This window comes from Rhipicephalus sanguineus, chromosome 1, assembly GCF_013339695.2.
Source record: "Rhipicephalus sanguineus isolate Rsan-2018 chromosome 1, BIME_Rsan_1.4, whole genome shotgun sequence".
NCBI classification, from domain to species: domain Eukaryota; kingdom Metazoa; phylum Arthropoda; class Arachnida; order Ixodida; family Ixodidae; genus Rhipicephalus; species Rhipicephalus sanguineus.
The window spans coordinates 152,372,877-152,388,271 of NC_051176.1; the positions used below are offsets into that span (position 1 = coordinate 152,372,877).

General features: G+C 43.9%; 1 protein-coding gene across 2 annotated transcripts in view; it reads left to right on the forward strand.

The window, feature by feature from the left end:
* The first annotated feature begins 4,165 nt into the window (after window positions 1–4,165).
* LOC119400455 (G-protein-signaling modulator 2) overlaps window positions 4,166–15,395 on the forward strand; it is a 77,707-nt gene continuing 66,477 nt past the window's right edge. For both annotated transcript variants that reach the window (XR_005185094.2, XM_037667504.2), the window contains exons 1-4: window positions 4,166–4,362; window positions 4,693–4,929; window positions 5,279–5,414; window positions 15,131–15,273. Coding sequence is in view for 1 of the 2 variants with exons in the window: in XM_037667504.2 (XP_037523432.1) it covers window positions 4,706–4,929; window positions 5,279–5,414; window positions 15,131–15,273 (503 nt within the window). In the remaining variant the exon portion in view is untranslated. The remainder of the gene's footprint in view (window positions 4,363–4,692; window positions 4,930–5,278; window positions 5,415–15,130; window positions 15,274–15,395) is intronic.

Genomic DNA, 15,395 nt, shown 5'->3' on the forward strand with positions numbered 1-15,395 from the left:
TGGCCCTGGGTCGCCGTTATCTTAAAAAATAAGAAGACACATGCGTAGCCATATCCCTGCGCATTAAAAAATGACGTGAAAGGTCCGACTGAGTTAAGTTATGGGGCAGAATTGGCGCCCCCATAGATGATGGGGGGGGGGGGGGGGGGCGGTCCCTCCTTTTCCTCTCGTGCGCACGCCTATGCTCTTCATCGATTAATAATTCATCGATATTACCATCCCCAACGAGACGTTGAGAGATTGTGCAGTGCTCGCGAGTGCAGTGGTGCAGGCACTAGCGCGGCACTACAGAAACGAATGACGAGGTGCCGTTACAGTTCAGACCCCCGCATAAAGGGTTGCTGGACTACTGTTCGGAATAAAGATCGATTGACCTTCCTCACGAATCGATCGCTGCAAAAAAATTTCGAATCCGTCATGCACGAGCGGAGTTACAAGGAACTCTCTTTCGTCCCGACGAGCGAGCTGGAAGCTACACAGGGAGGGATGACAAGAGGGGATTAAGCTACGTCACGCGCGCGTCATGACCTTGAGCACACGTCATGAAACGGGATCGCTCTCTCCTATTGTTATTCCGGGCGCGTTAGTGTTGCTACTGTGTAATTTTAGTACACTTGAGCGCGGCGGCACCCCGTGGCAAGAAGCGCATCTCATTCGAAAGCCGCTCTTGGTTTATGTCAGCTATCCGTCAATAGCAGCAATCAGTGTTGTGACGGAAAGTTTATGGGCATACGTGTCAAGAGTGAGGGCGTTTGAGAAAGTGGCAACTTCGCTCTCCGCTTGTGAACCCTCCTTGCCGTGCTTGATGTGGCTGAGCTGTTCACAGCAGCGCCCAAGTGCTTTCCGCTGTATGCATTTTTTCACCCAGCACGAGGGGTGGTTCAGGACCCCTTTAAATTACGCGGTCATCGTAACTTTGATAGTTGGTAAATTGCATAAATGGATGTTTTATGAACTGCAGACACCCCACGTTGTGTAGAAACCACTCGCGCACGTCGCACCGAGCCGGCAGCAGGGGGTGCAGGAAAATCGTGAACCAGCGCTGAACCTTTCCTGCACCTTTTGAAGCGAACGGCATGGTTCAGAGGACGCCATTGCTGCACCGCTGAAACGAATAGCAAGGTGCAGCATTCCGTGAACAGGTTCAGGTGCTGCAGGCGAATCGAACGGCTTGCACTGACGTCACTAAAACCACCATGTTGGAGCACCGCGTGGTGGCTCCAACATGGAAGTTTGTGAAGTCACGTTAATATTATCAGTACATCGCATGGAGGTTCTTTCGTTATTCACGCACAGGGACCAATAACGTTCCTGCCGCGTCGTTATCGCATTGAAGCAGCCGCCATATTGGAGTCCATGACGTCACGCGCAAGCTACCTATTGAAAACCTACCTGCCAAAGAAGACTACGCAATTTGAAAATTGAGTTTACCCACGCGCACATTTAAAACCGACTTGGCCCACCTCAAAATTCACTGCCGACTTGGCCCACTCCAAAAATTAACCTGGCCCACCCTCAATTAAACTGACGTTTCCCTGTTCGAGCACATGACCAAGTGATATGTTGCAACGTCATATGAACAAGTGATGACGTCATGTAACAATGTCGCGTACTTGATACGGACTTCGAAATAGTGGGCATATATGCCTTCGACATTCCCGGGCGCAACGTTTCTAGCACTACTTTTTCCCAGGCATGCGACGCTATGCAGTCTGCTGGCTCCTTGTCTGTGTGCTCCGCGCTGCTTTGTCATTCAATGCACGCACGCGTGCCTCGGCAGCTTTTCTTCCCGTTGGCCGTGCGACATGCGAAATGACTATAGTTCAGGCCAGGGGCGTAGCCAGAAATTTTTTTCGGGGGGGGGGGGGGGTTCAACCCCCCCCCCCCCCCTGGCTACGCCCCAGGTTCAGGGTATGGAACTTTGATGTTAGCAGACTTCTACGAACGTTCACCAACTGTCGCAGCTTGCACACGAACAAACAAAAAAAAAAAACAAAACAGCTCTCTTTCCGAACAGGCGCACACAAAGAACTTGCTGAGCGATCTACTATGCTTCAGCGCATGCGAATTTACAGAATATAATGTTTCAAGAAATGTGCCCGAATTAAAATCCTATAAAAAAGAAATGGAATATTTGCTTGCTGCCTTCATAATTACCCTTTCTGTAGCAGCAGACAACTTATGATGACTTGAGACATGCGGCAGTAATTAAAGAAATTACATTAACTAATGTTTTAATTAGTAGGTAACGGCGGTCGGGTAAAATGGGAGAATTGAAGTCCGTCCTGCGAAGAGCTCATTGCCGCTTTGAAATTTCGAAAAAGCCGCTTCAGGTAGTGAAACTTGACCAATGCCACCAGCAAAACCGAAACTGAAGCGCGCGGATGAGCGCAACTAGCAGACGACCAGAATTACGTCACTGTTCACAACAACGGTTATATAATCGCAAGAACAGCCCGCACAGCCACGAAGTGAAGCAGATTCACCGTTGATATAACGACGCACACTCATTCTGGACGTCTCGGAAGAGTAGTAGCGCTCTTCCGCGTTTCGGTTTCGCTGGGAGATTTCATCACTCTGCTGATATAACCAGGAATCCAGGATCCGCTTTATGGAAGTCTCGAAGTGGCAATAGGATCTTCGCAGGAATTTCTCTAATTCTCCCGTTTGACCCGACCGCCTGTGTCCACTAATTAAAAAGTTGAATTTTATTTATTTAATTGCTAACATAATTGATGTCTTGCCATGTTAGGGTATCCGTCATCTCAGAAAAAATTAATTATGAATGCATCGCGCAAATATTTCATTTCCCTTATTTTACAGCGAAAGCTGTTATGAGATCACAACATGACCCGATTTTGGTGGGGTAGTCCGCCGCCGACGGTGTCCCTAACCGTTATCGCGCACAATAAAGGAAAAAAAAAAAATCCAGGATCGAGCGGGAACCTAGGCCCTCATGCCTGGCAGATCTAGTATTCTACCACAGATCCATGCCGGTGCAATTGAAACTACTTCGCAAAAAGACCCCATAATGCAGGCGTCATGTCGGGCAAATCACGTTAGCAGAAGTAATATAGCGTGGTAGAAGAGTAACTAACACCGATACGAATTACGTAACGAGTGGGTGGTTTAAAGGGCTCAGCCATAATTCTTCATCGTCATCAGCCAGCATTAAAACACACGTACAATGATATGTTTAGCGCTAGTACTTCGCTTCTCCGCAGAATGATGACTAATGGCATAAAGGGTAATTCCCTACTTCGCAAAAGTATGATTACCTCCAAGGGAGCTTGCAACGTACGGGCGCTGGAAATGCCGCTACTCCAGCTTTCGCTGTGACTGTGCTGCGTGTTCCGCGCATGCAGGCCTGGCGTTTTTTTAGGATTTTCGGACAGATTAGTTTCTTGAAACACCTTTATTTCTTGTCTTACTGTACGTCAGACGCCACAGGACCGGCACAATCCACACTCCCCATGCCTTCAAGCTGCGAAGAATAGCTTGAACGGTTCTTCCTGCTTTACATCATTATAGTTAACGTCGAATGCATAAAACATATTTCAAAGTTTCATTATTCATTGACCATCAGCAGATTATACCAATTATACTCTAAGTCGCTCTACCATGAAAACACGAGTTCGGAGAGCAGCATCAACCTTCCAACGGCTACTGGTCACGTGCGTTTCATACTGTACCGGGCGGTACATTTCAAATCACGGAGGGAGATGCTTCTGACGCGTCGTCACAAAAATTGAACATTTTATGGAGGTTCCTACATTTACATCTATTGACTGCGTGTGCAAAATAATTTATCGTGACTCAGATGATTGTCGGACTCCCATTCAATCACCTACAACGAGCTTGTGACCTATTTCTTTCGTACTCTGGTACAAACAATGACAGCGCAATGTCAGGTGTTAGCCATCACATTTTATTCGATATATTGCATTATATATCATCACCGAAGATGTACACTTATGTTAACACAAGCGTAGGTCATCACATGGGTGCCTAATAACAGTCCTCCCACAAACTGCAGCTGTCGCAGCTTCTGCCGCCACACCGCGGTTTCTACGCAGTCGGCGCCGGTCCCGCCTACTGTTGTCATGGCAACGCCTACGTCAGTACGTCTTGTCCACATCCACTCTCTCCTGCGATCTCCTTTCCTCTCGCCCACAGCGATCCCGCAAACCTGCATTTACGTACGCTGTGCCGAACCACTGCTTTAGCACGTTGCTCATGACCACCGCAGCAGATTAATTCCAGCATCTTCGCTCCCCATCTTTGGATTTAACTTAAACTCTGCTGTTATGCTGGCGGGATGGCAGTGTTGATCTACGTATAACCATTTCAAGCCTCCACTGAGTGAGTCTCCAAGCGTCTTCGCGGATTGCCCATTTTGTCTTCTTCAAACGTAGTGTAACAGATTTTAGTAAACATTTGTTCCTGCGTAACGTTTGTTGGCCTTAAGCCTATGGTAGATATAACCTGATATTTATTTGGTTTCGTAGAGCATTGTTTAAGAACCGTGGCAGTTCTTCGTGGCGGATCGCTCCAGCGACTTGCATAAAGCTTTGAGCGTATGCGGCGGAGGCGTCAGCAGGGCGGCCAATGCGCGCGCCGCAACGGTCAGCGGAATTGCAGCAGTATCATTTGGCGCACGACATTCAGCCGGCTTTCTCCTTTCTTTTGCAGGTTCATTCTTAGCATGGAGTCCAGTACTTGTTTAGAGCTTGCGCTTGAGGGTGAACGCTTGTGCAAAGCAGGCGATTTCCACTCAGGTGTCGAGTATTTAAGCGCGGCGATCAACGTAGGCACGGATGATTTGCGAGTGCTTAGCGCCGTTTACAGTCAGCTGGGAAATGCTTCATTTTACCTTGGAGATTATAATAAGGCTCTGCAGTACCATCTGCTTGATCTCAATACAGCCAAGTAAGTGCGACAAAGGTTATTTCTACTGCAGGATTTTGCTCATTAATTTATGCACATATGCAGCAGTGTAATGTCGATAGAGTCCGTGATTTTTGTTTGTTTTTTAAGCGGATGTGTTAGCTCTTTGATTTTATGGACTGTTTTCTTTTTTGCCTTTTCATTTAATTGCTGCATGCGTAATGTTTACGTGAAAGCTAACGTTGCTGATTCTTGCTTGTTTGTGTGATTATTGTTTTTCATTTGCTGCGTAATTGTGCTGCGTACTTATTTCTTACGTATAGCGCGGACTTTTTGTTAACGTAGTCCAGATTTATTGCTCGTTTGGAACGTTCTTCCTTCGTCTCTTCAGGGCAGCCGGCGACTTATTGGGGGAGGCAAAGGCGAGTGGAAACTTGGGCAACACGCTCAAAATGATGGGCAAGTTCGATGATGCAGTCACAAATTGCGAAAGGCACCTAAGCATATCCAGGGAAAAAGGCGACAAAGTATGCCTTTGTTTTGTTTGTTTTCATTGTTTGCTTGTTTTTGTTTTTATTTGCGTTTTCCCTTTGTGCATTTAACTGCTGTGTGGTGGCTTTCTTCATCAACCATCAGTCCTGTGCAGCAGCATCCTGGCACTCCTTATATTTTATATTATTTTTTCGATGTTATTTGTTTGCTTCTTTTCTTTCTTTTCACTAGCACTTTAAATGGCACGGCTTTTCCCTCCTTTTTTTGACAGCAGATGGAAGGAAAGAAAGATACGATCAGACAACTGATTGCACATAACAGTGTTCGGACATTTGCCTATGAACTGTCATATGACAGTAGCAATGTTGTCATGCCTTGCACACCACCTTGATCTGCTGACGTACACTGAATATATGACCTGCACCATACTGCACTGTCAGGCATGAATTTTTCTGAATGACGTTTTATGATCACAGCTAACAGTCACTGCCCCCACTGTTGTATAGAACATTATATAATCAACACGGCTATATTTGCTTGAGAATAATATTATTTTTCACTTTAGGGAAACCATGAATTCACTTTCTTAGCTGCATATATATATGCATATACAATGTACATTCGTGCGTGCTCAGTATCACTCTTCTGCGCGGCTTGTGTGCGTTAAGAGAATCCTATCGGGCATGTCTTTTTTTGACTGCCACACCACCCTGTCTCTCGTACCAGAGATGTGGCATGATTATATAGCCTTTACTTTAGTTTTTTTTGCAAGAAAATCTATGTATTTCTTAAGGGTATTCATTGTTTCACACAGGGGAGTTTGACTTCGTGATGGAAAATGGTGCAAAAAAATAATTAAAGCAAGAAAGTAAACACAGGACAATGTCTGTCCTTTCTTTTCATTCTCGTCTTATTTTTTCACGCCGTTTTCTATCACGAGGCGATGCCAACAAGCTGAAAGTTTCTTCTATAGTTGAATTTTGATTGACGTCCAGGCGATACGTTACATGAATACCTGTGTCACAATGGCACTCAACTGCAATTGAGCCTGATTGTGGTTGGGATACCTTCATTGCACTTAGCTCCTTTGTGTAAGCTGTAGAAGGCAGCCAATCGCATCTGAAAAATTAAATCTTGAACGAGATTGAATTTTCTATGATTTGCTTCTATGATTCTTCTATGAAAATCTTCTATGATTTGCTCGAATAACTATAAAGCAAGTAGCACTAAGGGAAGAATCACTTTCTTTGTGTAGCCACCAATGAGGGAACAATTCAGACGTGCGGAATTGAGAAGGAAGTCTCGCAGGCTATGTGTAAAGTTCTTTTTAGTTTCGTTCCAGGTTTCGAAATAGGTTTCTGTTAATTTTTTTCTGAATAATTTTAATGAACCCGCTTGTTTTGTTTATTTTTTAATCTTATCAAGGAGTGATTATTTGTCTCTTAAGTATGGGACTGAAAAGGAAAAAAAAGCTTGACATAAACAACGCAAGCTTCTTTTTGTGCTTATTAGAGCATTAATATGAACACTTCACTGGTTTTTTATTAGTCTTGTTATACAAATGAACAATGGAAGGTGTCCGGGAGATGTGCAGCAGTCTGACCAATGGGAACATCTCCAGGACACCTATTTTCATTGAAGGATTTGATAATGTACAGATTTTTTTTTTTTTATATATAAAATTTGAGGGGCAGCTGAATACTCGTTCTTCCTTCCAGCATTGTTTTAAGCAAGACTAAGAAATATGCTGAATCCATAAAGCAAAGTTTTACTGGTACCAGAATGTTCATTACTACATACTGAAGTCTCAAGGTGCAAACATGGGGCACATAACAAAAAAAAAAGATAAGTCAAATGCATAGCAAATGAACACACGACTATCACCTGGAGACATTTGTTTACCATTTTGGCTTGGAGTCTAAGATAGCTACAGTTAAAACTCTATCCAACGAAACCTGATTTTACGAAGTTCCCATTATACCTAAAAATTTTTCATTCCTCGACAAATACCCAAAAGGTTCATTATTGTCACCAACATGAATTAGCTAATTAACTTGGCCACGAAATCTGATTTAACAAAGTTTTTTTCTGAAATAAATAGCTAAAAAAAAGCGGTGACTCCTTCTAATATTGACAGTGACGGGTTTTTCATCGAGCGTCTGCTCTAACGCTATCGTGTTGAAACGTCTGAGCCGTAATCATGGCCCTAGCTTGATTTTGACAAGGCTGCATGCCGCGCTCATGCACGGAACGACGGACTCGCAGTCGGTAGTGCTCTAATGTACTAGATGGTGGTGCTAGGGGTGGCGGTGTTGCTTTCATTATTTCATGGTTAATGCGGCAGAGCGCTCGGCCTGCTTGCACACTCTCTGCATTCATGATCCGTGTCTTCGCCTATCGGCAGCCTGTCATAGCTCCATGTGGCCGTCTACCTGCCCTGCATCACCTGGACATTGTGCCCCCTAGGTCCGGGCGACATGGGAGGCTCTATGTTAGGGCTGCCCTTGCGAAGTTTCCACACACGCAGGCGTGTGTTCTCAGCAAAAACAATGCTGTGGTAGCTTTTCGGTGTCGCTACATCAAAAGCTTCAAATATCGAAGGACCAAAAAAAGGCCTCATTATCAGTCGGTTGCCTCATGAATCAATTGCCACAAAAATTTCTTGAATCTGTCCAGAACGAGCAAGGTTACAGGGATTTGTCACACGCTTTAAGCACTTTCTCTCTTGTCTTGTCCCGACAAGCACGCTGGAAGCTACACACTGGTGGATGACAAAGTGGGAAAGAAGCTATGTCAGCACGCAACATGAAATGTGATAGCTCTCTCGTTGTGATTCCTGTGTGCGAGTGTGGCTACTGTGGAACGTCAGCAGACTATGGAGTGCGGCGCCGGCACATGGTGGCACCCTGTGGCAAGAAGTGCATCTGATCCAAACGTGGCTCTTGTTTTATGTTGGCTGTTGGCCAGTAGCATGCTATCTGCAGGGATGCTACAGCTGCGCCAATTGCGCCAATTTGATACAATTCCTTATTTTTGCGCCAAGCTGAGCCAAAACCGTGAAATTGGTTAAAATTGCGCCACGCTGCGCCAAAATGCCCGACCAGCTTAAAATTTTCTCAGTTGCGCAAATTTGAGCAAGAAATGGAGGCCGCGTTGGTCATCTGCAGTGTGGGCATCGTCATCCAATACAGACGCACAGACCCTAACCCTAACCCCTTGGGAAAGGGAAAAAAACTCAGTTTCACCGCAAGGACGAAGCAATGAATGCGATAGCAACAAATTGTAATGTTATACGAAGTGAGGCTGGCAGCACTCTTTTGTATCCGATCTCGCTTAACTATACAATATGTTGGTGTAAGAGAATACGGCCGCTCCAGGGAAAGATGCTCTTTCTGCACAGTGTCTTCACATTGAGAGTGCAGCACGTAGTAGGATATACGAGCCGCCCGCTGATGGCAGCCGAGATAGCACGCGCGCCAGCGATCGCGACAGCCACCGCGGCCTTAGAATCAAAGTTCAAAGTTGCTACTCGAGTGACAGCCCCCCCCCCCCCCCGCCCCCCTCTCGCCTCTTTTCATGCTCGTTCAAGACGGGCGGGGCGTTTCCTCTATGCTTTGATGGCAGGCTTCCCGAGCGGATTGGTGTTATTGCATACGCCGATGGGCTAGCTCGTTTGATATCTGCTTCAGCCGCGTTCGTTGCCCGCATTCGCGACCTTTTACCCGCGGTAGAACATACTATGCACAGGGACATGTATCAATGCACTTTTTACGGGAGATGACGGGAAAAACGCGTCTAGAGTGTCCATATAGTTATCGCAATAGAAAAGGACAGTAGCTGTCAAATTTCCTGATGCTTGTTTTATTGCGTGCAGAACGCTTTTTAAGCCAATTTTGCCGCAGTACACTGGTGTCCTTTGGAAAAGCATATTGAGATTTAGAAAGGGCTATCAGTACTAGCTGTCAGGGACACAGCACATTTTGTTCCTAAATTACTCATTCGTGCACGCGCCGTGTAATTACGAGTACTAGTATGATCGCTGACGTCTACAAAATTATTGGCGATCATTTGGAGCTGCTGTGTATGGCGTTTCTGCGGCCTTGAGAAACAGTAGACAAAAGCGTATGCCAGTTTTCTTTTTTCGCTACCGCCACTTGCTCCTGCTTTACGAATCTCCCAAATTTCCATGTTGCCAGGTTCGCAGGTCCACATTACCATTTCCAGTGCCTGTCGAATTGAATATTCGACAGGTCCCACAAATGCTAATGTGGACTAGGTCATTGTTCGCACTGTGGGGTGGCTCAAAACACTGCTTATATTGAAATAGCGGTGTTCACGTGCACCGTGTACGAATTAGCTGATGTTGATTGGTTTTACATATTTTTGTTTTCTTTTCTAATAATAAACCTTCTTTGTAATACTGCTCCAAATTTGGGATTTTGGGCTACAAAATTCAGGTTTTTTTTTCGTAACCTGCTCCAAATTTGGATTTTTGTGCTCCAAAAGCAACATTTTGCTGCCCCCAGAATTGCTCCAAATCCTATTTTGGCTGTTGCATCCTTGTATCTGCTGTTCAATGCCAAACGGCAGACACCGGCAGCTCTGAAGAGAGTGAGCACTGGCCTCTGTATGAAAAGAGGGCGTCTGAAAAAAATGGCAACTTCATGCTCCGCTTCTACTCTTCTTGCTGTGCATAACTGCAAGATTTGGCTGAGCTGTTCATAACAGTGTCTGCTTTCTGCAGGGTGTGCTTTCTCACCAAGCCCTAGGGGTTGTTTATGACCCCTTTAACTGTCCTAACTAAATATGCCAGTACATGTAGCATGCTACAGTTGCTGTCAGTGTGAGGCTTGTGGCTGGTTGGTTAAATAGCTAGCAGCGACTGTCGTACTGGGCAGGACGCTGTTGCAGTGCACAGAAGTGAGCAGGGCTAGTAACAAGCCCACGGCAGGTAGTGCTCGGAAATTGGCAACTCATCCTCCTCATTTAAGGGGGAACCTGCTTTTTGGAACCAAGAATCGCGGGAAAAATTGGATTCTGTAAAAATCTTATTTGTCTATTCTGCTTCTACTGATGCATAACCTCACCAATTTTCGTGCATCCTAGATCATCGTTTTAGCCGAAACAGCATCTTATGTCGTATCAGTGACTGATGGAGTTTCGTTTTTTGGTATTTTCTCAGTCTCAATTTTTCGTAACCTTACAATCTTCCGACAAGCTTTTCTCAGCTTTGGCACGCTCAGTTTTGATCATTCATGTGCAGAAAAGCTGAATGTTTAGAGGTAGCAGTAGGGTGCCAAATGTTACTTTGGGAAGTTATAAATATTTAGGAAGTGTGAAATAAATGTGCATCTTCGTAGTCACTCAAATGAGAACTTTGAAGCTTCATAACTTTTGTTCTAGGAAAGCTAGAACCATAAAATCACCTGTAGCGCTCCTTGACATGTGTGAAATCCAATAACATTTAATTCAAAAAGATCTCTTCATCCAGTTTATTACAAATACGATCAAGTGATGTGCTCATAATTAATTTCAAAGTTAATGACAGCATACATAAAAACAGCTCATATTTTATATTAGCACATAAAAACACATCACTGAAGTTTTGATCATCCTAGCTTTAATAAAATACTTTATATCTAAAAACTGCTTCCCTGCTTAAAACCATTATGCAGGTCATTGCACTTTTATTTGTGTAAGTTGTATGAGCGGACAAACAGCATGAGCACAAGGAAAGAAGTTGACATTGTCTGTCCTGTCACCTCCTTTCCTTCTGCTTCTGCTGTTTGTCTGCTCATACAATTTACAAAATGTTGCACCAACCAGCCCAGCATACCACCATCTTGAGGGTCATTGCACATTTGTGTGATTTCATTCTAGTCATCTCTTCTGTGTATTGTGTTAGTATTTGACCTTAACTGTCCTAAGTGTAGTGATGAGGATCAGTGATTTTTATTCCATTTTTGTCATTGGCTAAAACTGATAAAAGCCAGTTCCGTAAAGCTATTTATAGGTCTTGAGTGTAGTTAGGGGCGGCGCCAGATTTTGGCACAAGGGGCGGAGGGGGTGGCACCCCCGCCCCCTCCAGCAAAAGAAATCCTTGCGCTGCCCTGAGTGTGTATTATTTTTTTACTGATTTATTATTTATTGCCAGATGTTAGACTTCATGTAATATGCACAGTCCCAGCATGCGTTAAGCACTTTACAAGTTGAATATCAAAGGCACGTGCATTGCAAATATTGGGCACACTTTTCTTTTTCTTGGCACACTTTCATTGTGTGGGTTGCCAAATGGACAACACTCCATTTGTGGAGTGTGCTGCAAAGTCTGTTTTAAACGAAAAGGTTTTTTTTTCTTGCTTTATTCTGAAATTTAGTGTGCATGTTCTATTTTCCACTCCAGTTAGAGCACCTCATAATGTGCTCATTTTACATGGATTGCTATGAAGGCAGCTGTTGTGCCAAGGTTAACTGTGTACTGCTGAGGTGGATGATATCATTCAACTTGAATTAATTATAGGTTGTTGGAGGTTGGCATTGTGTTATTTAGTAAAGGTAGGGGTGGTCACATGTTCTTTTCACCCTGTGTACTAATAATATACACATTAGGTTTGTTGCATAGGTACTTATCTGCTCCAATTTTCATGTAGGCTCAAAGAATATTTGTTGCGTATTTGTTAATGTTGTCTACACTATGTCTCATGACGACCACCTGTATCGTAACTTAATCGAAACAACAGCATAGCCTGCTTCTTTCATGTAACTGAGATAAATGCATAATGCACATTTACAAACAAATTTAAGGTTTTATCATATAGTGCCTAATTTTTCGTTTTATTACAGTTGTCTTGATGAGATAGATAATGATTTCTTTATTTTTATTAAGTCTAGGGCAAAACTGATTTCAAGACAATGAGGGCATTTGGCAGCTGTATTTGCAGAACCTGATTTTTAAGACTAGCTTGATTATTTGAACCTGTGCACAGTGTTACCAAAGTTATATAGCATCCGAAATTTCTTGCCACCTATGCATTACCTTATGGATAATATTCACAAATATTTTGGCTTGTGGCAGTGAAAATTGTGTCTGTGGCTACAGTGTAAAGTTACAGGGGTCCTCCAACATTATAAACCCCCCCCATTTTTTACTTGCGTCTTGCATAGACTGAAGTATGGACACATTAGTGCAGCAAGAACGGCAGTGATAGGAACATGCAGTCTGAAGTTATTCGGTCTAGAAAATTCAAAGTACAAGAAAAAAAAAACGCTTACCCTCAACTCGATTTTCGTGGGGTCACACAACCACATTTCACTCTCCTTTGATGACAAAACGCATCGCCAAAGAAATGAGCTGAAAGCTCCTACGTAGGGGAAGCTTGCACACCATTGTTGCCTGTTCACTGCAATGTATTGATGACGCCGTTGCCATAGTAACAAACCACGCCGTTTTGTTCATACAGTAAGGGTGTTCAAAATGAGCTACCCCGACTTGTTAGAATTTGAGAGGGCGCTACTGCTTCGAAGTGAGGCTTTGTCTGCCATTCCTTACAAAGACACCCCGTGTCACTCCCTCCTCTCATTCTGAGAAGGGAATTTGTAGAATGATAAGGTTGGGAAAGCACAGTTGACCCTAGCATATCGGGACTGTGCAAAGTTATTTCGCGGGTTGTTCGGTAAACCGCCCAAAGAAGTACAAGGGTGTAGCGACCGCTTCAGCAACAATCAAGAGCGTCCTGCAAGTGTGCAACAAGGCAGCTCACAAGCATACAGAAGCAAGGGGAGGGAATAGAGAGAACCCTTTGGTATGGACACTCGACCCGCGCAAGTAAAAAAGCCAGTGGCGAAATGGCAACCAGCGCATTTGTTGTGCTTTGTAGTTGTAGTGATCTTTTTTGTTGTTGTTGTGACGTCTATTTGGGGTTCAGTGAAAAAGCACAGAAAAGAAAAACGAAACCCAATAGTAATCTGTCTTGATGTCACACCACAATCTCTTCTCACGTTACATTTATCCAACCATAGGCCTGCGCGCTTCACCATCATTTCCGTCCGCAGTAGTTCTGGTGCGCACCACTACATGTTGATGCAGTCAGCAGTGATGTAGTGACTTTATTGCTTGATTGAAATACTAAATCATTTGATATCGGTGCTTAGACCTATGCCAAAACTATCCCCACCCATCAGTCTGCAAATGACAAATAAAAAATAGGCGCTTCAAAAGTGTTGGAGGGCCCCTTTAAGGGGGGGGGGACTTGCTCAGAACCAACTCTGCGTATTTTTAAGAATGAATGGGCAACATTCCAAGCAATCAAGGAAATTCAGTATTTATAACTGAACTTCAGCATTTTTGGCTTCAACTAAAGTATAATAAAAAAGTTTAAGCTTGCCAGGTCTGAGAATGTATTTTGTCTCACAGCCTTTGTGATGGGTACAAACATAGTGATAAGTATGTCTGTAGAGTAGCACGCTGTGCTCAATTCCAGTGTGCAAACACTACGCACATTATTGTGGGACATTGTTGAATGACTCCTTCACACTTCCAACATTTGAGACTGTTGTATCCTGCTGTTACATGGATGCACTTTTGCAAACACCACCATTGGGAATCCTGGTAGATAGTTTCAGCAAAACAAATTTTTATAAAAGGCAATATTGGAACATAATTAGCCTGCTGAAGAGGAAATCGTAATCGATCGGCATCTGCAATAATGGCTTATTGTATGTGGTGTTGACCATTAAGATGTCTGTGAACACCTTTTGTTGCTTTGGGACATCAAGCCCCCACCTATCAACAACTAATGTCAGTGAATGTACGCTCGCCTTTGTAGCTTAGCAACTAAGGTACTGCACTGCTAAGCACAAGGACACGTTTGATTACTGGCCACCGCAGCAGCATTTCGATTGGGTAAATTGCCGGAATACCTGTGTACTTTGATTTAGGTTGAATAGTTCGAGGGAGTCGAAAATAAATTGGAGTTCCTACGGCATGACTTCTGATCATATTGTGGTTCTGGCACAAAAAACCTTAGCAATCATTATTATTATTAGTTGATAGATGTAATGTCTTGATGCACATTTTAGTTTTTCTTAATCTGCAAGACATGGTTGAATTAATTGCTGCAGTTGGTTTAGAAGAAGAAAAGAATGTCACTCCATCCTTTCTGGTTACCCGCCCGGGTGGTCTAATGGTTATGGTGCTCGACTGCTGACCTGCAGGTCGCGGGATCGAATCCCGGCCGCGGTGGCTGCATTTTCGATGGAGGCACACGTTAAAGAACACTAGACGGCAAAATTTCCGGAGCCCTCCACTACGGCGTCTCTCGTAATCATATCGTGGTTTTGGGAAGTTAAACCCCAGCAATTATTATTATTATTATTATTATTATTATTATTATTATTACTCCTTTCTGATGGTGTAATATGCATATTTGTGCAGTTGGAGGAAAAGAAAATGAAATGGTATGCGATGAAGTGTAGACACTAGCTGGTAATTTTGTACTGTATAACATTTGAATAAAGGGAAGAGAAAAAAAAACGTAATGCACAGGCTTAAAGGGAAGTGTTTGTAGAAACACTGAAACTTCATGGAAGCTTGCAACAAGAACTGTGCATTCTTATTCTGCCTTGCAATTTTCGGGAAGGGTGAAAGTGCTTCAGCAATGTACAACAGCTATTGCCTCTTGTTGAGTTAACTCTACAAAAACAAGCCATAAGGAATGTGTTACTGATTTTTTTCCCTTCCTGGATTCTGCAGATAGGAGAAGCACGTGCCCTTTACAACTTGGGCAATGTGTACCATGCTAAAGGGAAGCACATAGCCCGTGCCAGTCGGCAGGAACCTGGGGAGCTGCCATCTGATGTTCAGGACTGCCTGCGGAGGGCCATCCACTGCTATGAGTGAGCACAGAACTTAGTGGCTGCCTGCTAGATCAGGCCCGGCAGAAGCTGCCATTGTGTTTTAGTTTGGCTTGCTGACTGTGATCTTCAGAATTTTTAATTGAGTTTTAATAGTCTCGTGT